A 22,748-nucleotide genomic window follows, 5' to 3' on the forward strand; every position below is an offset into this window, starting at 1 on the left:
GAGTTCTATTCCCTCTATCTTTTCCTTTTCATATATATATTATTCGACTTTTTGAACACAAAAACACACTCGCACACACGCACACAAAGCTCCTATCAAAAAAAAAAGAAAAAGAAACGGTGTTTATCAATTGGGAAAACAAAGATTATTTCCTTCGTGCCGCCATCAGAGATATTAAGAGGGGGAAAAAACTGAAGCGATGAACGCCGCAGAGCAGATCACAAGGTTTGATAAAGAAAAATACAAGAGAAAATGAAAGGGAGACAACGGATGTGCGTATGTTATGAGAACGATCCGGTGGATCAAGAAGAAACAGAGAAAGACATCATCACCTCAGCGAATAATACGACTTGAGCCCTTCACAATATAGAAAAGAGAATCATGGGCGCTGATTAATTTCACACAATAGTGCGCCAACCGGCGGCTCAAGGCTCATTGTGGCTTTCAGCTTCTACTGCACAATACACAAGATGTGCAATACATCGCCTTCGTCGGCTTGCATTCTTTTCATAGTGTCTTCGACAAAATAATATAAACGAAATAGTGGAATCTGTAACGCGACGGACACAAGATTGGAACAGTGCGCTTAGCCAGCCTTACCCGGAGGCTGCTTGTTCATGTGCACCTTCTCTCCGGCCTTCACGGCCTTGGCCAGGAAGCGCTTCGTGTACTTCAGGCGCTTCAGCGCACGGCCACGAGGCTGCTTCGGCTTGTCCTGCTTGGCGACCTTGGGGGTCTGGTTCTTGACCTTGCCCGCACGGGCGAGGGAGCCGTGGATCTTACCCATGATGGAGACGAGATTCCTCTGACAACGGCGAAGAAATTATCGGAGATGTTGGTAGGTTACAGAAAGGAAAAAAAGGAGAGGAAAGAACATGGTACGAGCATTGGATGGCAGAAACAAAACATTTAAATAGTGAGGTCGATACGAGCATCGTACACAACGAGTGTAAGCCACCGTATCAAGTTCGGTGAAGGCTTGCGAAACTTCTAAAAGGCACCGATTCTGTACGAAGCCGAAAAGCCATATTAAGACTGAAAGAAGATAGCACTGAAAACAGCTTTTGCTCTACAGCCAAGCGTTTTCAAGGTCTTTTTTGTGTGTGTTTTTTAAAGAGAACCGCAAACATTTCCTCACGCTGTTTGGGAGCGAGTGATTCAGGTGTGCCGATTCGTTTCTTCCTTTTTTTTTTCGGGCAAACATTGGATACCTGGGATAAAGGCACTGTATAAAGATAAGAAGGGGCACCGGCCAGGCACCCCACCGTTTTGGTGAGCGGTGATCCAAAGTGTTGACACTCAACAACAACAAAAGAAAATAACAATAGTAAAATAAGAAAAAACACAAAAGCAGAGAGAGAATTCATCCTGTGATGTTTTCCTTGGAGCCGACGTGAGCTGAAATGCAGGGAGGCGTACCAACGAACCGGACGCTCGATGTTCCACTGGCTTTGTTCGGAAAAAGAAAAAAAATGCATAGTCCAATGCTCTCGTACCTCCTGTCTCAGTTCAATAACGGAAATGCATTTGTAGAAAAATGGTAAACTGTTGCTTCAAATGGCGAAGCAGAAATAAAGAAAAGAAAAGGCTGAAATCGGTTAAGCCGAACGAAAGAAAAAGCACATTAACCAGCCTTACCCGGAGGCTGCTTGTTCATGTGCACCTTCTCTCCGGCCTTCACGGCCTTGGCCAGGAAGCGCTTCGTGTACTTCAGGCGCTTCAGCGCACGGCCACGAGGCTGCTTCGGCTTGTCCTGCTTGGCGACCTTGGGGGTCTGGTTCTTGACCTTGCCCGCACGGGCGAGGGAGCCGTGGATCTTACCCATGATGGAGAAAGATAAACAAATCCTCTGAAGAGAACCTCTTCTTTTTAGTGAAAACTGGGTTGGTATAGAAAACGATCTATGTCCATAGAGATAGAAGACGGAGTGTGATAGCTAGCTTCTGATTGCGAGTGAGGATGTTGAAGGGTCATGTGGATGAGAAGGAAAAGAAGAAAAGGAGGAGAAAGAAAGAAGTCGTAAAAAGCGCTAATAGTCAAACGAAAACGAGAGAAATGTCGGTCACCTGCGAGTGACGCAGTAGCAGCAGCAGCAGCAGCATAACGCGATGCACACTTACTGAGTGACTCCAAACCGGAGCAACAAGGTCCTTCAAGAAGTGCGCAACGCGCCGATGAGAAAGAAAAAAACAAATGCTAGCGTGAGATAAGCCCTGTGCATTCCATGTGGATGCTGTCTTCGTTCCATTCCTCTTGTTTATTCTTGTCTTTGCTTTTTAATTCGGAATTAGAAACGGGAAGAAAATAAAAGATGTTTCTCGGTGGCCGTTGGAACAGTGCGCTTAGCCAGCCTTACCCGGAGGCTGCTTGTTCATGTGCACCTTCTCTCCGGCCTTCACGGCCTTGGCCAGGAAGCGCTTCGTGTACTTCAGGCGCTTCAGCGCACGGCCACGAGGCTGCTTCGGTTTGTCCTGCTTGGCGACCTTGGGGGTCTGGTTCTTGACCTTGCCCGCACGGGCGAGGGAGCCGTGGATCTTACCCATGATGAAGACGCGAGAAACTGGATGGTGGGAAAGTAATAGAAAAACGAATGGTTGGATGAGAAGAAGCGAGAACGAGGTTCGAAGAAAAAAAAAAATGCATGAAAAACATAGTAGGACCGCGTAAGCGATGGGCATGGTAAGAGAAGTCAGTTAGCTTCAAGGTAGCCCGTCGGTACTGCTTCCTTGTTCAGTTTATACAACTGCACGCGCTGAATTAGACGAGCAATGCTCTGCTAACGAGTCAAGTTGTGTTGTTGCCGGTTGTTCGGTTGAATAAACCATGCTTGGCGAACAACATATCTGCCGCAGAGCCAGCATGTCATGAAAAACAATAATAGAAGTAAACCACATTGATAACAGTCTTTTTTAAGTACTTTCGCCACACCATCACCTAAGCAGGGTTAAGGGTACCCTCCTCCCTTTTTTGCTGCTGCTCGTGCATCATTTTCGCAACTGTTGCCTGCGCGCCATCATCGAGTTCTGAGAAGCGTATAGACGGCGGCTTCAATGTTTTCATGTCAATCTGTCGTTCACCCAGTACCACAAGTGGCCACCACTCTTCGTACTGCATGTTTGTCTTGGTGAGAGTTACGATGAGTTCCTTTCCATCCTGCATACACCATGTACTCTCGTCGACGTTAACGGGTTTGTAGAGTTCTCCATCCAAGATAACACCTTCGGATGGGACTTCGACACGCAGGTGTTTCGCTTTGATCTCAACCTGGAGACTTTTGGCACGGGTTCCAGGAGGAACAAGAACCGTCACAGTTACCTCCCTGTCGGTTTGCCCGAAGGAATAGAGTGGATAGTCACCGCCACATTGCTCATTACTGGGCAGAAGATCCGTAAGGCCTTCCTGTGATGCTACAGCGGCCATGGGCACACGACAATTTTCGTTTTGCTAGTGTTGCCATGTTGATCAATGAAGAAGATGTAAAGAGTATTGGCGACAGCCACAAGAACATATGCGTGTAAGAGGGAAGAAAGTACACATAAGAAGTGAGGCAAGACAGACGAAGCGCAGAGACGACTGCTTCGTTTTGTTGTTTTAATAGTTATCATTGCTGCTCGCCAGCGCTCCGAATAATGAGAAAGCAGCAAATGTACAAATTCTACTCCTGATGTACTGTGAAACACTATTGAGAGGGTCAAAAAGTGTGAAAAGAGAAGAACAAACTTCACACTGAAAACTACCGCTGAGAGAAAAAAAAAGCACGGCACCAACGTTTCTACTATCCTTTTGATCTTCTTTCGATTCCTTCTGTTCTCTGAGTGCGTCAAAACACGCCGGGAGATCCAATATGTGGCGAAGAAATGCAGAAAAAAATGACATGAAAGCATTTCTTTTTTTTTTTTACGGAAGCAGAGAGTAGGTTAGCCGACCCCATTTTCCCCATTCAAAAGCGTACGTGCCACTTTGAGCCGGTGTACGGTTACACACCCCACCACAAAACACATATAAGTTTCTTTCTCGGGGTGCCTTCATTGCTTTCACGTATTGGGCCGCCGCAACCACTGCTGCAAATGGGGTTTCCATGCATTGCTTACCTCCTCCAACTTGCACTGGCTCCTGGTTGTGCGTGAGTACGAAACGGTGGTGCGCCACGTGTACCTTCTCCTCGCTTCCCACCTGAATACCTTTCCCTTTGGCAATATTTACACACCCAGCAAGATCACAAGCCAAGGATGCGAGCGTTGGTGCATAGAATGGAAATCGCGACCCGTTCACTTCGATACTCGGCGATAAAGAGACTACGTTGGAGGCGGCGCTGTCAACGGTGTCGCATTCGTCGAGGAGACGCGCCATCTCAAAACATATGGCAGCCTCGACGTACTGAAGACGGTCGTTTTTGACCGACATTGGCCCACGCTGAAACATATTCGCAAACACAGGAACGCAGACAGGTCGAGTTCCCTTTAATGTCCTGACAGCTTCACTTGACGGTGGGAGAACCTTGATTCCCACAAGAGGAAACGCATTCTCTTCCATTAGCGCACAAAGAGAGGAGTGAAACTTGATAACATCCTCAATAGCATTTGATTTGGGGAAGATTTCATGCAGAGAAGGCAATTCTTTGTCGACACGTTGCAAATAATCAACGTAGGCAGAGAGTGGAGTCTGTGCAGCGGCGAGAAATCGCGATGAGCTGCGCATGATTTCAGACGAGGAATGATCAAACTACAGAGTTAAAAAAAGCAGGTAATCACAAAAAAGGAAAAAAAAGAGTCAGGACAGGAAAAAGAAATAGAGAAGATGTAGCTTTGTACAGAAAAAAAGACCTAGAAAAAGACGTTGCTGTCCGTACGTCTTTGGGATAATTCTATTTCCGACTTTCAGAGTTGCATAGTAGCGAGTACTGCCAGTGCTCTTCTTTTTTCTTTTTTCTATCATTTGACCTTCGCCCTACGCCTTCAAACAGGAAAAGACAACAGTTCCTGAAAGCGAAAGATAGGAGATGCTTTTCGTTGCTGTTTGACTACTAAACTTTTCAGTCTGGGTTAAACTCGAACGCACAGGTTGCCTTTTTTTGTCATTGTTCATTTAGGCTCTACAAAGCAGTTTTATCAGATGAAAAAAGCAATGCTTTTCTTGAATAAACGCCAAAGAAAATAAACCCTAAACGGGCCAAGAAACAAGAGAGAGATAACGTAAATAGTCGCATAGTATTTAGTGACGCATTGAAAACTAAACTCGACACGAGGCGATTCCTCCCTTTCGCTTTTGCGTACAGATAACAGTGCCAAAAGTGCTCCAAAACATTATTTTTCATTTGTCGCTAGTCTCATGCATGAACTGCGTAAATATGGAGTCAAATTCATCATTCTTTGCCGCATTGTTGTTGTTCCTCGATGGAGCATTTGGTTGCGTCATAGCTCGCCGTGTTGAACTGGCAGTGGCTTCTGCGTGTGCACGATCTTCGGTGGCGGCAAAGTTGTACTGCTTCGCCAGCATCGCTTCCTCGCGTGATATAGTCTCAGAAAACTTGCCGCTGGTGTAACAATAAGCAGGCTGTAACCCACTTGTCTGCCGCTGCGGTTTTTGCGCCCGTCGTTGCTGATTGTGGTGGCTTTGCTGGTGAGGTAAAGGAGAGCGAGAGTGCTTAGGGGCCTGTGCTGAATCCTGCTGCTGTGAAACATCAGCTGGCTGTGGCTGAGGCAATTCCGCGCTAGGGTGCTGAGGAATTTCCTTAGAGTGCTCGGCGTGGGACGAGATGTGCTTGTGCGGTGAAGGGGCTCTGGGGATAGGGCCTACATCCTGCTGCTGGGATAGCGATTCCTGTGTTCTGTTTTCCGCTTGCGACGGATCCCTATGGACGTGATGCTGCTCATGCGCAGAAGTGTTCCTGCTCTGATCCTTTTTCTTGTCTTTGAAAAGGTTCGAAAGAAATCCCATTGGTTATGCTAGTCGCGTAACACACGATAAAGAGCATAAAATGCCTTTAACATAAATCAGTGGTTATAGTTGTCCAAGCATAAAAGACAGCGCAAACTTTAAAATGGCGTTGCTGCTGTTCTCGAATGAAGCAGCTTAAAAACAAACTATGATACAACAACAATAACAATACTAACAAAAATGCTTTTAGGTTCAAACTTGAAGAAAACAAAGCGCACCACTTTCACAGCGCAACAAGATAATGACGAAAATCGCAAGTAAAGCTAAAAGTTAGTCGATTTTTCGTACAGGTCGCAATAATGGTGCAATTAGAGTGCTCACATCTATTGAGAAAAGGAGTTTCTTTCCATTATTATCATTTTTGTATGAACCCCCAGACACACCAGCAATAATAATAAGCGAAGAAGGAGAACCAGAATGAAAAGGTGAAGAAAAAGAAAAAGAAAGAAAGTAAGAGAAAAAAAAGACATTTGAATAACGAATTTGCACAAACACAACAGCCACAGAGTGGTTTCTTTCGCAAAGAGGAGTCAATCTGTTCAAATCCGAAAAGTCGAGCGAGTATCCTTTCAGTAGGAAATGCGCAAATGGAAACCTTAATTCTTGTTGTTTTCTTTCGTTGCTTCATTCTTGTCTACGGCGCTCACTTGCAGGAGCTAAAAATCTAGACTTCTACCAACATTTGGAGTTGGAGAGGCGGCAACGCTGTCCGCCACAGTTGACTCTGAGCGCAGTCGTCGAGACACGGTAGAAAACGACACGTCTCCAGGCGATGGTGACGGGTACGGCATATCAGCCTCCCATGAAAAGCGACCACGCGTTCCAAAGTCGAGGTCTAGTGCGCGACGGAGGAGGTCCCGGCAGAACGAATCCGGTTTGATGCTTTCGGCAGTGTGGTAACATCCAATTGCCGATTCTATATTACCGGAAAGGTGATAGGTGAAGCCCAACGCGCAGTGGCCGTGGCTGGCGTTCGGGCGACTCCTAACGTACTGGCTATAGTACTGGATGGCTGTTCCGTACTGTCTCAGCTTCCGGAACACGGTCGCCAGATTGAACACAATACAATCTTCGTGCTCTGAAGGATTCTCACGGTTTGGCAGACTGTCATAGGCCTCCTGAAAAAAATGAAGCGCCTCCTCAAAATTCAAGGAACGCATCGCAAGGGTACCCAGTTCATTCAGCACAAGCGAGTCGTGGGGATTCTTTCGTAGGGACTCTTCGAAGAAACAACGGGCAACAGGGCGTTGATGGACGCGACTATATTGCATGCCTACATACGTGCAGCACGCATTTAGTCCCGGGAAGTAGTTCATTGCACGCCGATACACGTTCAACGCCTGCTCGCTTTCCTCAAGCTTGGCGTAGCAGTGCCCATAGGCAACCCACGCTTCAGCAAAATAGCAGTCCAGCTCCGCAGCTCGGCTAAAATAGCGTCCAGCACGTTCATAATTTGAGAGCGAAAAGTAGAAGCACCCAATAGCGTACACTGCTAGTTCAGTATAGCATTTTTTTTTGGACAGAAAGTGTGCCTTTTCAAACAGCATCGGTGTGGCTTTGGAGTCGACAAGAAGACACAAATGTAAGCAAAGGGTCTCGCGGTGATAGGGTTCCGACTCGAGAATCTCCGTTGTTAACGATAGCGCTTGTCGCAAATTGTTGCTTTCGTACTCTCGCTTCGCACTCGCGAGCAAGACCAGCGTTTTTGGGATCCCGGGATCGGAGAAATTTACAGTTTCGGGCCCAACACGCGCCTTCAGCGCCTGTCGATACACTTCAGCCTCTTCTGGCAAAATGAGGGAGTCTATGATTCTCACCACTTCTCTTCTGTCCAGAAGGTTGCGCTCAAGAAAAGCGCTGATGGCTTCTCCGCAAAAAGGGTCCGCTGCGAGAGCCATTTTATAAAAACGGATTGCTTTCCCTGCATCGCCGGAGAGCTCTGCTGTCTTGGCGATGTAGCACATGGCGATGACGGGCGAGAAATCCGCAGCAATGAGGTTTTCGGCGTACTGGACGCAAGTCTTCAATTCCCCCAGCTCGAAGGCAGCTTTCATCGCGCACAGATGAGCCTCTCTTCCTTCATTGCTCTGCAGTGTTATCTGCTTCGCCAGTTTCAGCACATTGTCGTATTCTCGAAGTTCGTAGAGGCAGCGAATTTGGAGAGCCTGATGACTGATCGCGGTTGACTGTAGCTCACACAGGATTTCCACAAGCTGGAGGGCACTCGCAGGGTGTCCACTTTCAAGAAGTCGATAAGCGTTTTGTTCGAGGATCGGTATAGACTCCATCTTGAAGACCTGTTACCCCTGTAATTGACAAAAAGGAATTGTTGTGAGATCTGGTGTGCGTCCGTAATCTGTAGCCGAGTGAAAGAAAGATCAAAAAGGACACCAGTTTTGGAACAAGGATAATAGTAACATACTTGACTCAATCATTTGCAAATAATCAACCTCGTATACCCGCGATAATACAAAATATAGCGTCTCATATGCGTTTGCCGATTGCCACGCAAATTGGGTGAATTGTTGGTCGTTGCTTCGTGTTTAATACTTTGCTTTTCTTTTTAGCCATGCAACGCCTGAACGACAATGGTGAATGAAGAAATGAATCCGTTGTATTTCGTTGAAAAAGGGCATTTCCTTCTGTTGCAGTTCTCGTGATAAGAAGAGCTCGCTTGTGTTTAAGTCGCAAAAGGTGAAACAGAACGGCGGCAAATTTACTCGTGGCGCAGCTTCTTTCCGGGTGGAAAACGTTCAAGTCAACACAGTCATTAGCTCCAGCTTGCTGCAATGCGACTCCCATTTGCTTTCCGTGGTTTTTCGCCTGCCGCTCCTCTTCTCCTCCTTCACCCCCCCCTTCTCTTTCCTTCCGTTATGATTTCCTTTCTTTTTTGTGCATGCTGCTTCCATCACGATTTGCTTTCTCAGACGCAAAGTATCAAGCGCCCAAGGCGGGTGTCTAAATTCCCCCCCTCCAATCACATTGTAAGCCGTCCCATTCTCTGTTGTACAGGTGTAGCTTCTGGGCCCGGCACAACCAGCCGTGGAGAAGTATGTGATGCAGAACCTGAGCTTTGAGAGCCGAAGGGCGCGTTCCACAACACAGACCTGATAGCATGGTTGAACCACCAAACTGGCCCAACGCACGAAATACACAGATACAGAAAGTATTACGTCGTCTCGGATCAAGTTAACCTGTTGAGCTGCTTGAGATCAGAGCTTGCGTGCTAAAGAGCAACGCAACTTCCTGCTTTGAACATGGCAATGTTAATTCGTTTTGAAAATGCCCGAAACGAATGAAAGAAGAATCTTTGCTTCTCCTGTTTAGCTACCAAAGAGGCTCTTCTTTTCTCAACAGTTTTCGATTTATTTTCTCTCCTTTTTTTTCTCAATGCTCTCATTCCCTCTTTTTTTCTTTAGTTGTTCGAAAAAATGAGATACGGGTCAATCAATGAGGCGATTTGTAAGGCCTTTAACGCCGTCTCTTTCTCGGCGCATTGTCGTGGGTCCGTCCGCTTCGTTACCTACGACGTCCGCCACCCCTGAATTTGGTCGGAGAAAAAGGCGTATGCAGAGACGCACGGAGAAGCGCATGTTTGACGTGGAAACCGATGATGATGCGAAAAATGCTTGCTTTGAGCGATACGGCTTTGTGCAGAAGCCGATGTTTATGGAAACATGGCAAGAGTTTCTCAGGGAACTGCAGCGTGTTGAGATCAGCTGGTGTCTTGCTCCCAGCGCTGGAGGAACTTTGCAGCTCAGCATTTTTGACCATTCAGAGCCCGGAGACGGTCTTTTGTGCGAATTATCCGGCAACACTTCACGTTCTGCTCCGTTGGCAGAGTTCTTTGAAGCCTGCGGTAGTATTTGCCAAGGCGCAGCGACGAAAGGCGAGATCCAATTCATTGACGGGGATAAACATTCGGTGTTGCAGATTGTGAGCAAAAACCGGTTTGTGTCTAGAGACTTCAAAGAAGATCCACCTATTCTCCCTTTTGCATGTCAACACAACTGCCGCGGTACTTCCGTTTCGCTCTCTGTTTTGGACAAGCGCACAAGCGTCACAGCACCTCTTTTTTCGGACATATCAGTCCAAACACTCAATTACGCTTTCCTAACAGCGCTTCCCATTTTTCTCAAGCGGTCCGATATTGGTGTTCGAAACGTTGATTTTGTGACAAAGGATCAGATGCGCCATTTCCGTTTTGCGTGGTGTTTTCTGCGCAAAGAATCGTGGATGACCCCTGTGGAAATGACGGAGCTCGATTGTTTACTTCCTCCGTAACGCTCACATTTTCAGAAGAGTAATTCAAACAAGCGTTGTTATTGGTTTCTGTTAGTGTTTATTTACAAAGCCAGTCTTTTAATGTTCACAGGCTTAATAAAAAAATGAAACTAGGACAGGATTATCATGCAAGCACTACATAAATAGCATAAGATTCATGTGAATGAAAAAAGAAAAGCACTGAAATGCATAGTAAAAGCTGTTACTGTGCTGCACTGTGCAAAGGGGAAAAAGGATGTCATTGTGAGTCAATTGATTTACCTCTCCTGTATTTTCTTATTTTGACAGCTTCTTCTTTTTTTTTTTCTCATGTCTTCTTCTCCTGTTCTTTTGTTTCAAAACTCTGTCTTACAAAAAAAAAACCCTTTGTAATTGCTTTTAAATGCCTCAAAATAATAAACAAACTGCCTTTAATACATGTCGCGAACTAACTGCTTTCAAAATATAGAAATTCACGCACCAAACTCAAATAGTAGATTTGGGATTTTTGTTTACAAAGGAACACCTACAGAGATTAAATAACAATGAGAGCTTTATCGCTTCGCTCCGGGATCTTCGCTCGCGGCACTGCCGTCATATTGTGCAGTCAGCGCTGGTGCTCCACTGAAGCAAAGACTGAAAAGTCAGCCGAGGAGGCGGAGGCCTCCATCAATAACACCGAAGAGGTGGTACCTCTTGAAGCTCTCCAGAAGGTGGAGAAACAACTGGAGGAAGCAAAGTCGAAAGTGGAGCAACTGAAGAAAGATATCCTGTATCGCGCGGCGGACGCCGAGAACGCGCGTCGCATTGGCCGCGAAGATGTTGAGAAGGCAAAACTGTACGGAATTACCTCCTTTGGAAAGGACATGCTTGAAGTCGCCGATACCCTTGAGAAGGCTATTGAAGCCTTTGCTACGTTCACTGAAGAAGAGCTGAAGGGCAACAAGATGCTGTCCTCGATTCACACTGGAGTGAAGCTCTCTTCCAAAGTTCTTCTCAAGCACATGAGCAAGCATGGTATCGAGAAGATGGGCGTGACCGTAGGCACGAAGTTCGACCCAAACCTGCACGACGCACTTGTCAGCACTCCCCCGACTGATCAGGCCCCAAGCGATCACGTTTCCAACGTTCTTAAAGATGGATACATGTTAAAGAGCCGTGTGCTGCGCGCTGCCCAGGTTGGTGTGTCCCACAGCGGGTGAAGATGCAACGCTGATTAATAAACGCAAAGCTTTGGCTTCATTTCTCTCTTTAGGTCGTTTTTTTTCTCCCTTCCCTTTACCCTGTTTTCACATATTAAAACGCTTACTGTTATTGTGGTTTTTATTTATTTATTGTGTGTCTCGTTTTTCTTTTTCGAGGTTGTGTTAAGCTCGTAAAGATTATGCACAACAGAACGTTTCGCGGGGGATTTGCTATTGATTTATTTGTTTCACGCTGATGAAGTTATTTTTATATATCCATGGACTAGCGCTCTCGAGAAGAAGAGAAGCTAAAACATGAGTTTTCAACGCCAGTATGCACAAAGGTACGTACCAGACTGCTACTTGCGGATTTGTGTGTTCGAAGTATCGGATAATTGACGAAATATATAAAAAAAAACGGTTTTCGCTGATTGCAAAAGCCAGACTTTCTATTTTGTGAGAGCTGTTGAAGGCAATTTTCGAAGGAGATGACCCGTTGAAAGAGAGTGGACATCCCTACTGGTTTTCCTCATTGTTCCGATACTTCCTACTCGTCACATATGTTTTTTCTTGCTTCAATTATTGTCTCCGTTGTGGCGCATTAAACGACCTAAAAAGAAGACAGTGTGTAAATGAAACTTTTGCGGATAAAGCCGTACCGGAATATTCACTCGACGTGGAGGGAAGCGAGGCAAAGAGAATGCATCTGTGTTCGTGAGCGCAATGCCCGATCTAATTTGACTTCACTCCTCTTTCCTTATTGAACCGCTAGTTCGCTGCAGTAGAGTTTTGTCGGTGATCAATATGGACTGTTTAATGATGTACGCCGACTAAAAATTGTCAAGACGCATGAAACAAAGTATGTTCTTCGTCTTGAGATTTCTATTTTTCTTCTCTTTCCTTTTCCTATTTCTTCAGATCTTTTCTGCAATCTAACTTGCCCAAATAAAATTAAGGGTTTGCGAGTACGCTGAAGAATTATGCTCAGGCGTATAGGACCAGCAGCGATATTATGCCGGGGCAGCTTTTTTGCCACACGGCGTCGCTGTGCCACATCCAAAAAAGATGGTGACTCTTCTGCGGCAAATACAATCAAAAGCAAATACGACGTGTTACTTAAGGAGCTTGAAGAACAAAATAAACTTGTGGCAGAGCTTACCACGGAAAGTCTTTACAAAGCGGCCGCGTGTGAAAACCTGCGCAAGGAAATGCGTGAAGCGAAGAAAATCGCCGAATCGCAAGCTACTGAGTCGTTCGCAAAGGATATGCTTGAAGTATTGGATGCTCTTCAGGTAGTTGCGAGGCAGGCAGAGGAATACTTGCGGCAGAACACATCCCTTCCTCCATCGCAGGTATCAATTCTAGCCGGCATTAAGCTGACCGAAGAGTTCGCGATTAAAGCTTTGAAGAGGTATGGCGTGAGCAAAATCTGCACAGCAGTTGGGCACCCTTTTGATGGGAAGTTGGAGGAGAAACTCTACAGTGTTCCATCGACAGTGGAGCTGAAAGATGGAAGTGTTGCAGAAGTTGTCAAGAGCGGCTACTTATTGAACGGTTCGGTTTTACGTAAAGCGCAGGTTGCGGTAAGCGAAGGCCTGTAATACTATTCTAATTCGTTATTTTTCCGAGTTTTGTTTTTCTTAACAGGAAAGGCAACGAATTCTTTGTCTTGTGCATTTATTAAAGTATTCGTACTGCTATCATAGTACACACACACACACACACGAAAGAAAAAAAACAAACTTTATCCCCGGAAAAACTCTGAGTTGATGTCTCTTAAGACGGCTGCTTTCTTTAATGTGCTTACTCAACGCACCAAAAGCTGCTCAATGCAAAGAGTATTGTCTGCTGCTTTCTTGAATACTTCATTTTTTATATTCCTCTCCCTTTCAATGCACCGACACACAACTCATCATTTCATCCTGCTCTTCATAATTTACAGTGTTGGGCTGCGCTTTTTTCAAAAGGAAATGCTTCGTCGCTGCGCGTCAATTGCGACTCCAACGTCGCAAATATGCAGTCCATTTTCGGTTGCAAGTGAAACGCAGAAACGCTTTCTGAAGATTGCAAAATCTACGTTTGGCTTCTACTTGGCAAGGCGCGGGCAGCGGAAGTTCCCGTTCCACCGCCGGCCGCATACGAAAAATACGTACGCGATGAACATGAACGCACCGTACTTTTGGAGCTTTATGACAGCGAAGAGTCAGTCATTTTTTTTACCGGAGGAAAACTACATCACCGGTGACTGGACGGGCAAGTTTTTCGTGTCGAAGTGGCAGGTGTACACTCTGCAGCACGCGACTAGCGGCGGAAAAGTGAGAGTGAAGGCGTTCCCGTCTGTTTTTGAGCTGAATAGTCCGTCACGTTGGAATATCGGAAAGGAAATCCGTACGTTGACGAAGCCGCGAATGGACTTGATAGACGATCAGATGCTGACGAAGAAGCAACGACTGGATTATGTGAAGGCTGGATTATTGCCGAAGTAATGGACTTTCCAGCTTGCCACACGCTTACACAAAAAAGTAACGACAAAGAGCAACTTCAGAAATGCTAGATGAAATGAACTGTGTGCTGGCTTTCGCTTTCGCAATCGTGTTTCACACCCTATAGTGTGCAACACTGTTTTTGAATCATCAACCATGTGCAACCTGTTTTGAATCTAGCGCAAGTTCTTGTCTCGAATGCTGTTTCACGTTTTCCGGACTTGAGTTACTCCAGCTGTTGTTGCACCTCCTCACGCAAAACAGTAGCTGTCGAAAGCACACGCAATTGACAAAAAGATATTTCTCCTGCCTTACAAAACCATCTTCAGCGTGCCTTCTCTGTGTTCAAACCTCCTTATCGTCTTTTGCTGTGTTTTTTGATGCAGTTGAGTGTTCTCACCGTAGTACACACATATATATATACCTTTTTCAATGCCATGCGGCATGCACGTGTACCTTGCTATGTGCTGTCGTGCGGGTGGCGCCAGGGGATGAGAGCTCTTTCAACAACGACGCGGCTGCTAAGGGATGCTGATCCTCTCAGTGTCCTTTTTGAGGAGGTGGAAAACTGTGATACATCTGTTCACTCACAAGGCAGCAGCACATCTGCAAAGCTTGAGGAGTCAGACGCGTCGCGTACTGTGCAATCTTCGCCTCCGCCGTCGTCTGATGCGCGAGTACGGCTGGAGGAAGCGAAGCAGAAGCGCTTGAAGCGTCAGTTGAAGGATGTTGGCGACGAGCTCAATGCGCTGCTTAATGAAAAAGGTCGCGTTGCCGCACAAGTCGCGAACAAGGCGTATGTCCCGGCACGAGCAGCGAAGACGTTTCTTTCGTCAGCTGAACTGATTCAAGAAAAGGCCCCTCAAGAGTTTGTTGCAGACGAGCAGAGCGCGGAGGAGCTTGTGAAGGTGCCGTTGTTGCAACATTCAGGCTGCTCGGCGGTCATCACGATGGTGGGAGTGGTTGCCAAAGCACCGCAACAGGTCAGTGTCACGTTTCCTGGTGGATACGCTGAGAGCGGCTGCGTTGAATTCACGGTGCGGTACGAAATTCCTTTTGTGCAAGCTAGCACCTCCATGCTGGTGACTGTGCGAGCCGTCGGCGCGACACTCTCGACGTTTGTCCAGGAAAACGTGAGCGTTGGCGACGTCGTGCACGTTCTAGGCCATTTAGCGCCTTTCAACACACCCGGAAAAGATGGCAGTCTGTGCGCCATTTACGTACTTCCCGCTGGAGGAAACGTGACTGTTGTCCTTTCCAAAGCCGCGACTTAAGGCGAGTGGTCGAAGGTAGCATAATAATTGTGCACAGTATAGTTCGCGGCACACGATGAAGATGAGTAAGTCAAACAGTCCTGCTGTCGTGATACATATTAGTTGCGCATGCCAGAAAAACTGTATATGTTTATACAGAGTGCAAGCACGGACTACATGAAATGTGGTACAAGCACGTTCTTGGCTGCTGTCGATTTCACTCGCAAAGGAGCAGCGAACCAGGCCACCAACAGTATCTAAAACGACTCTAAACCTTTTTTTCTTCCTTTTTTAATGCGAAGATGTCGCTTTGGAAAGCTGTTCTCTTCGTCAACTTCATCCGCTCTTGCGCGGAAACAGCAGCAGAAAAAGAACACCAATTGTTTTGTGTTTGTCACGCAACGTTAATTCCGTCTTTTTGCTTATTACCTGGTCTCTCTTGTATCTTCACTCTTTTGGCGACGACAACGAAAACAAAACCAAAAACTAACATGTCCCATAAAGCTTTTACACCGCGCTGTCATCTTTTCTTTCCAATAGAAGCGTAATTTCGCAACTTTCTTATACGTTTCTCGTTTGCATTACTGAGCCATGCACGTTCTTGTCGCCGCGGCTGATCACTCGGAGGACATCGAGCTGGTCTGCATCACCGATGTCCTCGCTCGTGCGGAAATCAAGTACACCTTGGTTTCTGTGACCGAGTCGAAGCACATCACTTTGGCCCGTGGCATACGGGTGAAGTGTGACGCTCTCATCACCGAAGTGTCCGCCAGCGACTTCGACGCCGTCTTGCTCCCCGGCGGCATGCCCGGGGCTGAAACGTTGGGCAAAAGCGAGGCCTTGAGGAAGGTTATGCACGAGATGCGCTCGCAGAACAAGCTTTACGGTGCGATCTGCGCTGCGCCGTCAATGGCGCTTGGCCCAATGGGTCTGCTGGAGGGAGTGGAAACAGCCACCGGCTACCCCGGCTTTGAGGAGAAGCTGCCAGCCGGTGTAAAGTATTCCCCGCGCGCCGTCGTGAGGTCTGGCAACTGCCTGACAAGCAAAGGTCCAGGAACGGCCATCTTCTTCGGTCTTGCCGCAGTGTCGATCCTCAAATCCCCAGAGCTGGCTGAGAAACTCGCAGGCATGCTGTTGGTCGATAAGATGCACGAGATGGACGATGTCCGCGCTATCAAGTGAGCACTTACACTGTCGGAAGTCAAAAATTGCTATTCTAATTTCTGCTTAAACAGCGTGCACAACGCTTTTGTATTTCAATTCATAAGGAAAAGAAAAGAAGTAATCACTATCCTATTTTCCGATTTCTTTCTGTGCTTTCCTTTTTTGATTATTGCAGCATCTGTGAAGGCATTTGTGTTTTTTTTTTCGCTCTTGATTACGTTACCATGCACAAGCTCTAAAAAACAGCAACAGCAAAAATGAAAATGTGTCGGACTGGCTTCCTTTCTCAGTGAAGCGCACCACACCTGTTTTCTGCCCCGCGTTTTTATTAGCCTTTCAAAAAGCGTTTTCAAACACATTTTTGTTATCGACAGACAAAAGCCAGTCTATTTATCATTATTGTTTTTCTTTTTGTCACCGACACGTGCGCGAAACATCAAAAGAAAGCAACGAGTTGTCCCATTGGTTTTTTCACTGCCTCTGGCCCGGCAACAGAAGAGATAAAGAGAAACACTACTTTATTCCACAATCACCAGATGGCACGCGCAAGGGAACGATGCTTCGTTGCTCCTCTGCGTTCGTTTTCTACCACCCAGCAACAGGAAGGGCAGATGAGTTGCGACAAAATGTTTGTTCGCGTTTGAAGCTGCTAGAACCGTTTCCTAATCTGATGCCTTCCTGCTCACCATTTTAAACTGCATAAACCACGTTTTCTCTCTCTTTTTTGTTTTTTAACACCACGACTTTTCACAGTGAAAAAACAAACAAACCCATTCACACACACACATTGAAAACTCAAAAAAGTTCACATTTACTGTTATTATCAATATCACCCGTACAGTGTATCATCTTACCCAAAGGAGCTGCATTGTTATTTGAGCCCCCTCGACGCCACCGCAGTTTTGCCCTCTCTTTTGTTTACTTGAGGAGCTGCCCTTCCCTTCTTCTCAGTCAGGCGATCACCGTAAACAGGCACAAAGCCATTAAATATCACACAAACATTTTCTTTCTGTTTTTACCTCAATCCAATAGGTGTGTGAGCGGGTGGCCCTCTTCAACTACATTTTCCCTTTTCGGTAGCTGAATTTGCTACCCTTTTCTCCTTCCCCCCTTTTTTTTGAAAGCTACAACGTCTGTTGTGCAACACCCCAAGACAAAACGAAAAACATGGAGGATCTTTTTGACCAGGTCGCGAGGGGCTCTCCCATGCAGCAGCTGAACCTGAAAGGTACCGACACCCCTGAATACACGATTCTGTGCGTACAGGCGCCGACCCCAGCGCAGCGTGTGACTCTTTTACAGCACCGTCTGCAAACCTCCACGGAGAGCAGTGCGGGGCAGAACGCCAGTCTGCTGCTGAAGGCGTGCATCAGCACTCAACTCTCTCCGGATGACGTGGAGGAGATGGTGGAAAACCTCGTGTTGATTGCTCAGCAGCACGGCAACTGGCCGCAGTTCATCCGCTGGGTGTGCGCCATCATCCACTACTACTGCACCGATGACTTCACCCTGTCTCTCTTTTCGGAGTTTGGGGTGCCGAAAGTGGCGGTGGAGGCGCTGCGCCGCTACCCCAACGACCGCAAGACGGTTCTGGCCGCCTGCACGCTGCTCGCGCACTTCAACCTGTACGACATGGGGGACGGCATCACGCAGCTGGCGAACGTGCTGCAGGTTCACTGCACGGACGCGACGATTGTGCGGGTGGCCACACGCGCGCTGGCAGAGTTCACATCGTACTTTAAGGATATCCCGGATCGTTTCCTGCAGGAAAGCCAGGAGTTTATTGACGCGAAGGGTGTCGCCGCGCTGGAGGGCGTCCTCCACGAGCACATCAGCGACGAGGAGATCACGACGTACACGGCACGCATCATGGCCAACATAACCAGCTCCGGGGCATCGAACATGGTCGACGCGGATTCACCCGCCATGATGTACCTCGCCGATGCACTGGCGCGCTACCAGCAGTCGGAGATGCTGTGTGTACACGTGCTGCGCGTCTTTAGCAACCTGCCGCGGTCTCAGTTTATCGACTGGGATTGTGTGTCGTCGCTGTTCGGCAACACCAAGTCTGAGCTGGTGGTCTTGGAGTGCATCCACTTCCTCTGCAGCGTTGCTATCAACGTGAAGGAGATGAAGACGCGCATCTACTCCACCGGGTGCGTGCCGCGTGTGCTGGAGATGATGCGCACCTACCAAAGCAACGCCGCCATTCAGGAAGAGGTGTGCAGCTTGCTGTCGTACCTCTCCTTCGACTCGGAAACCATCACGGCAAGCATCACCGAGTCGGGCGGGCTGCTGCTCGTGTTGAACGCCATGCGTAAGTTCTCCGGCAACGAGGATCTCCTCATGTCCGCCTGTGCTGCGCTCTCGGGGTTGACCTTCAACAATCAGACTGGCCAGCAAGTCATTGTCGACAACGGCGGCGTCGCGCTCATTTTGGACGCCATGCGGCACGGCAAGAAGGCGCGGCTGCAGGAGAACGGGTGTCTCGCCATTGGCACCATGTGCTGGAACAGCGATCTGAAGGCAGACGTCGTGCGACTGGGTGGCGTGCATGTGATTATGAAGGCGCTGGAGGAGCACTACACCAGCTCTGGATTGGTGAAGAACGCGTGCCGGGCGTTGGCCCAGGTCGCCTTCAATTGCGAGCGCTACCGGGACGAGATGAGCGCCAAGGGCGTCATCCCGCTTATCATCCGCGGTATGGAGCAGCACCCGAACTACGACCGCGCGCAGATGCACGGCTGCGTCGCGCTCTCCTACCTATCCTGGACGAATGAGGACAACGCGGCGCAGATCACGGCGAACCACGGCTACAAGGTTGTGGTCGATGCGATGCGCAACCACCCGAACAACCACGAAGTGCAGGAGCACGCGTGCCGCGCACTGGCCAACATCAGCAACGTCTCCTTGTACGACTCTGCCGCAGCGCTAGAGCAGATCATCGCCGCGATGCGTCGCCACGAAAGCGTGAGTGAGGTGCAGGAGGAAGCGTGCCGCGCGATAGTGACGTTGTCGCTGGTGTCGCCGACAAACAAGGATCGTCTCTATCAACTGAACGGTGCCGACGCCGTGATTGCGGCGATGAAGCGCTTTCCGCACATTCAGCTCGTGCAGCAGGAGGCGTGCAACGCGCTGGCCCACCTCGCCTATGAGCATGCGGATCTGAACCGTGCCGTTACCCGACTCGGTGGCGTGTCGCTTCTCCTGACCGCCATGCGCACACACAAGTCAAGTCCTAAAGTGCAACTCAACGCGTGCGGCGGGCTCAGCGCGCTGGCCTTCGACAACACCGTGGCACAGCAGCAGATCTTTGAGCTGGGCGGCGTGCAGTGCGTCATCCACGCCATGGACAACTTTGAGCGGCTCCGCATGCTGGAGTTGGGGTGCTCCGTGCTGGGGACGCTGGCGTGGAATACGGAGATTAAGGAGCGGGTCGCCGTGGACGCCATTCCCGAGATACTGAAAGCGATGCGAACGCATAGCAACAACGCCCTGCTGCAGAAATCGACCTGCCGCGCCATCTCACAGTTTGCTTTCAACTCGGAGAACAACCGCCAGCTGCTCGCGGACGCCGGCGCTATTCCGCTGATTGTGAACGCCATGCGCATGCACTTGTCGACGGAGAAGCTGATCGTGCACGCCCTCAAGGCCCTCACTTACCTGTGTTGGGAGAACGCGCAGGTTGCGGAGACGATTATCAACGAGCACGTCGAGGAGGTGCTGCAGCGCATTGTCGAGCACTACGAGCAGACCCACCGCGTCTTCAACGAGGCGGTGCATCTGTCGAAGATTCTTTTCCGCAAGACGACCGGCAGCCCGAGCCCGAGTCTGCGGATTGTGTCGCCGCCTCTCGTCTCGCCGATGCCAATCCAACAGACACCCGGGCCGCGCTACGACAACCCCGCCCCGCCCAGCCCACCCCAGCAGGACGATCCGAAAGAGCACTTCTACTCCGCCCCGCCGGACGGGCCGACGGAGGACCAATACCGCGAGCGCGGACAACAGCATCAGCAGCAGCAACAGCGCCAGCAGCAGCAGAACCCGCGCGACTTTTCGAATGCGGACGAGTACAGAGGACCGAGAGGCGGGCGCGGGGGCGGCGGCGGCGGTCGTGGCCGGGGTGCCATGCGACGTCGCGGCGGCGGCCCTCCTCCGCCCCGTTGTGAGCGCGGTGGTCGGCGCGGCGGGGATGGCAGCCTGGACAACGGCAGCGGCTCCCTTGTCAGCGGCAGAGGGGGACGCGGCGGCGTGAATGGCGGCGTGGTGGAGTACCACGATGAGGCGATGCAGGAGGCACTGGAGGCCCGCTTCGGACCGCGTCCCGGCGGTCGCGGGCGTGGAAGTGGTGGTGGTGGTGGCGGAGGCAGCAGCAGCGCCCATCACCGCGACGCCGCGGATCTCTGGGACGACCCCGACCCGGAGACTTTCCACGGCAACCGCCAGCTAGGGCAGATGAACTGGCAGCAGGCGGAGATGACCTCTGCGATGCAAGGAGACGCAGGCCCCAACGACGCGCTCGAACCGCCCACTCACGGACGACCAGATACGCTGTGGCAGCGTGGCAGAGGTGGGCGTGGGCGAGGTCAGCACTACCGCGGGAGTGGTGGTGGTGGTGGTGGCGGTCGAGGCCGCGGGGTGCCTGCAAATCGGTGATGTATAGCAGTGTCACTGCACCCAGCCGATGCACAGCGTGGGGGGACAGCAAGGAAGAATAACGAAGAAGAGATTCGTCGCAGCAGCTCAGTGATGGCGCGCTTTCATGAACACATGCTGCGACTCATCTCCTCCTGCAGCTCGCGTGCTTCTCCCACGTTGAACAAGCGCACTTCTTTCTGTCTAGGCAATATGGGGGGTAGCGACAGGAACACACAGGTAGTAAAAGGGAACAAAACGGCCCTCAAAGGCCGAAATAAATAGGAACGTTGGCTGCAGCATCGCCGTTCGTCTCCAAGTACGGTGACCACTGCACACGGGGAAAAAAGAGAAGAAGCTGAACTGCTCACGGCAGCGCTGGCGAACAACACGGAACGTTTATATATAAAGGGGTTACTTTCAAGGCGCAGCAACGCTTCTAGTTTTGCGGGTAGGGTGGTACCGGGGTTTTTCGGCTTCTCCGATTTATCTCTGTTCGCTTTCGTTTCCGGTTTCGTTTTCTTGTTTTTCTTCGCTACGGGGACTTCGTATTATTATTATTGAAGTCATTTTTGTGTGTCTACGCGTTTGACCGAGTATTCTCCCGAATTGAGTGCGTCTTCGACCGAAGTTTAGCAGGGATTATTTAGCCGTTGTACGAAAATGACAACAGTGCAGGAAAACGAAAGAACAAAACGGCAATTAACTGCAAACCGGAACCTCAAGCATTTCAGTGGCGTTGTGTGCTGCTTCTACTGCTATTCTTTCCTCTCCTTATTCGACACGCCGAGTGCTCGTGAATGGACGAGTGGCGCTGCTCCCCGTCTCCAGCGCGTTTCGGCGGCATCAACACTGCATGCGCTGTCTGTGCGTTACAGTGGCGTCATCCATGAATGTGTGCGATACCACCTCACCACTGTTCTTCCGTTTCCTGTTTACTAGTCGGGTTCTTTCCGTCGTCACAACAACAACAACCATAGCAACAAGAGATAAAAGAAAAAATAGCTCTGCTGTGGCTGGTAAACGACAAAAAAGCAAACGATCAAAAAACAACAACAACACTACTGAGAACGACGGACGCGTGCGTGTGTTTCTACGTAAGCATCGACCGTTACTCCTGTCTCAAAAAGAAAAGAAAAGCATCAGAAAACGAAACGTATTCAACAAAGGCTTGTAGCGCTTAGAAACCTCTTTGCGACCTTTGCACGCAGCGTCCTCTACCATATATATATATATATATATATATCATCATGAACGTACCAGAGTGGACCAAGGACGAGCAGTCCATCGAGGCCGCCAAGAGCTACCTCCGCCAAGGCGGCGCCGTTGACTTCTTCGAGATGGTTGCGCGTTCCATCATTCACAACCACCCCACCAATAAGGTGGAGTTTTCGCTGCAGATAGTGAACGACATTCTCGGCGGCAAAGAAATTTCTGCCGACGCAGACTTCCAGCCAAAGCGGCAGGAGGATAATCAGTACATGCGTGAGAACGAGGTGAGCGACTTTCTGGATGAGTGGGTGCTGGCGCTGCTACGCGAGCGACCCGGCACGGACCTGGAACGGATGCAGTTCCACAAGCGTTACCTTGAGGGCCTCCGCGACGGGACGACGGTAACGGTGTAAAGGAGGAAAAGCTGTACAGCGAGGATGGCGCGAAAGAGAAGGAGGGAAGCGAAGCAGGTGACAAAGCCACGGAGGCATTAAAGTTCGCAGAGGCAGACGAGGAGGCGTTCAAATTTGAAACGCAAAAAGAGTCCGTTTCCTTTCCGTTGTTCTTCGCGTTCAATTTCTTTTCCTTCTAGAAGCTTTTGCATGCTTTTCTCCTTC

At 49.2% G+C, this 22,748-nt stretch overlaps 15 protein-coding genes across 20 annotated transcripts; 8 read left to right on the forward strand and 7 right to left on the reverse strand.

Moving 5' to 3' along the window:
• Positions 1–586: 586 nt before the first annotated feature.
• On the reverse strand, positions 587–806 carry ABB37_02774 (putative 40S ribosomal protein S30; the record flags this gene model as incomplete). 2 transcript variants are annotated; one of them, XM_015799892.1, is made up of 1 exon in its annotated part: positions 587–806. In XM_015799892.1, exon 1 carries the CDS (start codon positions 785–787, stop codon positions 587–589), a length of 201 nt encoding a protein of 66 aa, XP_015661494.1. In that variant the 5' UTR covers positions 788–806. The 2 variants fall into 2 exon arrangements, with proteins under 2 accessions (XP_015661494.1, XP_015661493.1); XM_015799891.1 differs by having other exon boundaries at positions 587–804.
• An 818-nt stretch (positions 807–1,624) lies between these two features.
• Positions 1,625–1,944, reverse strand: ABB37_02775 (putative 40S ribosomal protein S30; the record flags this gene model as incomplete). Of its 2 annotated transcripts, none has more annotated exons than XM_015799894.1 (1): positions 1,625–1,944. In XM_015799894.1, exon 1 carries the CDS (start codon positions 1,823–1,825, stop codon positions 1,625–1,627), a length of 201 nt encoding a protein of 66 aa, XP_015661496.1. In that variant the 5' UTR covers positions 1,826–1,944. The 2 variants fall into 2 exon arrangements, with proteins under 2 accessions (XP_015661496.1, XP_015661495.1); XM_015799893.1 differs by having other exon boundaries at positions 1,625–1,941.
• A 398-nt stretch (positions 1,945–2,342) lies between these two features.
• On the reverse strand, positions 2,343–2,561 carry ABB37_02776 (putative 40S ribosomal protein S30; the record flags this gene model as incomplete). The annotated part of the gene is made up of 1 exon (XM_015799895.1): positions 2,343–2,561. The coding sequence occupies exon 1, from the start codon at positions 2,541–2,543 to the stop codon at positions 2,343–2,345; it is 201 nt and encodes a 66-aa protein (XP_015661497.1). The 5' UTR covers positions 2,544–2,561.
• A 373-nt stretch (positions 2,562–2,934) lies between these two features.
• On the reverse strand, positions 2,935–3,680 carry ABB37_02777 (putative Nuclear movement protein; the record flags this gene model as incomplete). Of its 3 annotated transcripts, none has more annotated exons than XM_015799898.1 (1): positions 2,935–3,680. In XM_015799898.1, the coding sequence occupies exon 1, from the start codon at positions 3,418–3,420 to the stop codon at positions 2,935–2,937; it is 486 nt and encodes a 161-aa protein (XP_015661500.1). In that variant the 5' UTR covers positions 3,421–3,680. The 3 variants fall into 3 exon arrangements, with proteins under 3 accessions (XP_015661500.1, XP_015661499.1, XP_015661498.1); XM_015799897.1 differs by having other exon boundaries at positions 2,935–3,670; XM_015799896.1 differs by having other exon boundaries at positions 2,935–3,445.
• Positions 3,681–3,897: 217 nt separating this feature from the next.
• Positions 3,898–4,723, reverse strand: ABB37_02778 (putative mitochondrial hypothetical protein; the record flags this gene model as incomplete). The annotated part of the gene is made up of 1 exon (XM_015799899.1): positions 3,898–4,723. The coding sequence occupies exon 1, from the start codon at positions 4,696–4,698 to the stop codon at positions 3,898–3,900; it is 801 nt and encodes a 266-aa protein (XP_015661501.1). The 5' UTR covers positions 4,699–4,723.
• A 587-nt stretch (positions 4,724–5,310) lies between these two features.
• ABB37_02779 (hypothetical protein) lies at positions 5,311–5,937 on the reverse strand (the record flags this gene model as incomplete). Its single annotated transcript, XM_015799900.1, has 1 exon — positions 5,311–5,937. One exon carries the CDS (start codon positions 5,935–5,937, stop codon positions 5,311–5,313), a length of 627 nt encoding a protein of 208 aa, XP_015661502.1.
• Positions 5,938–6,593: 656 nt separating this feature from the next.
• ABB37_02780 (putative CDC16) lies at positions 6,594–8,294 on the reverse strand (the record flags this gene model as incomplete). Its single annotated transcript, XM_015799901.1, has 1 exon — positions 6,594–8,294. The coding sequence occupies exon 1, from the start codon at positions 8,223–8,225 to the stop codon at positions 6,594–6,596; it is 1,632 nt and encodes a 543-aa protein (XP_015661503.1). The 5' UTR covers positions 8,226–8,294.
• A 1,060-nt stretch (positions 8,295–9,354) lies between these two features.
• ABB37_02781 (putative mitochondrial hypothetical protein) lies at positions 9,355–10,221 on the forward strand (the record flags this gene model as incomplete). Its single annotated transcript, XM_015799902.1, has 1 exon — positions 9,355–10,221. The coding sequence occupies exon 1, from the start codon at positions 9,388–9,390 to the stop codon at positions 10,219–10,221; it is 834 nt and encodes a 277-aa protein (XP_015661504.1). The 5' UTR covers positions 9,355–9,387.
• Positions 10,222–10,667: 446 nt separating this feature from the next.
• Positions 10,668–11,402, forward strand: ABB37_02782 (putative mitochondrial co-chaperone GrpE; the record flags this gene model as incomplete). The annotated part of the gene is made up of 1 exon (XM_015799903.1): positions 10,668–11,402. Exon 1 carries the CDS (start codon positions 10,746–10,748, stop codon positions 11,400–11,402), a length of 657 nt encoding a protein of 218 aa, XP_015661505.1. The 5' UTR covers positions 10,668–10,745.
• Positions 11,403–12,300: 898 nt separating this feature from the next.
• ABB37_02783 (putative mitochondrial Co-chaperone, GrpE) lies at positions 12,301–12,985 on the forward strand (the record flags this gene model as incomplete). Its single annotated transcript, XM_015799904.1, has 1 exon — positions 12,301–12,985. Exon 1 carries the CDS (start codon positions 12,365–12,367, stop codon positions 12,983–12,985), a length of 621 nt encoding a protein of 206 aa, XP_015661506.1. The 5' UTR covers positions 12,301–12,364.
• Positions 12,986–13,324: 339 nt separating this feature from the next.
• Positions 13,325–13,870, forward strand: ABB37_02784 (putative mitochondrial hypothetical protein; the record flags this gene model as incomplete). Its single annotated transcript, XM_015799905.1, has 1 exon — positions 13,325–13,870. Exon 1 carries the CDS (start codon positions 13,355–13,357, stop codon positions 13,868–13,870), a length of 516 nt encoding a protein of 171 aa, XP_015661507.1. The 5' UTR covers positions 13,325–13,354.
• A 381-nt stretch (positions 13,871–14,251) lies between these two features.
• ABB37_02785 (hypothetical protein) lies at positions 14,252–15,141 on the forward strand (the record flags this gene model as incomplete). Its single annotated transcript, XM_015799906.1, has 1 exon — positions 14,252–15,141. The coding sequence occupies exon 1, from the start codon at positions 14,359–14,361 to the stop codon at positions 15,139–15,141; it is 783 nt and encodes a 260-aa protein (XP_015661508.1). The 5' UTR covers positions 14,252–14,358.
• A 481-nt stretch (positions 15,142–15,622) lies between these two features.
• ABB37_02786 (putative 4-methyl-5(beta-hydroxyethyl)-thiazole monophosphate synthesis protein) lies at positions 15,623–16,302 on the forward strand (the record flags this gene model as incomplete). Its single annotated transcript, XM_015799907.1, has 1 exon — positions 15,623–16,302. The coding sequence occupies exon 1, from the start codon at positions 15,712–15,714 to the stop codon at positions 16,300–16,302; it is 591 nt and encodes a 196-aa protein (XP_015661509.1). The 5' UTR covers positions 15,623–15,711.
• Positions 16,303–17,035: 733 nt separating this feature from the next.
• ABB37_02787 (hypothetical protein) lies at positions 17,036–20,940 on the forward strand (the record flags this gene model as incomplete). Its single annotated transcript, XM_015799908.1, has 1 exon — positions 17,036–20,940. The coding sequence occupies exon 1, from the start codon at positions 17,452–17,454 to the stop codon at positions 20,938–20,940; it is 3,489 nt and encodes a 1,162-aa protein (XP_015661510.1). The 5' UTR covers positions 17,036–17,451.
• Positions 20,941–21,859: 919 nt separating this feature from the next.
• Positions 21,860–22,544, forward strand: ABB37_02788 (hypothetical protein; the record flags this gene model as incomplete). Of its 2 annotated transcripts, none has more annotated exons than XM_015799909.1 (1): positions 21,860–22,544. In XM_015799909.1, exon 1 carries the CDS (start codon positions 22,170–22,172, stop codon positions 22,542–22,544), a length of 375 nt encoding a protein of 124 aa, XP_015661511.1. In that variant the 5' UTR covers positions 21,860–22,169. The 2 variants fall into 2 exon arrangements, with proteins under 2 accessions (XP_015661511.1, XP_015661512.1); XM_015799910.1 differs by having other exon boundaries at positions 21,898–22,544.
• Between the last annotated feature and the right edge of the window lie 204 nt (positions 22,545–22,748).

The sequence above is a fragment of the Leptomonas pyrrhocoris genome, assembly GCF_001293395.1.
Source record: "Leptomonas pyrrhocoris isolate H10 chromosome Unknown, whole genome shotgun sequence".
NCBI lineage: Eukaryota > Euglenozoa > Kinetoplastea > Trypanosomatida > Trypanosomatidae > Leptomonas > Leptomonas pyrrhocoris.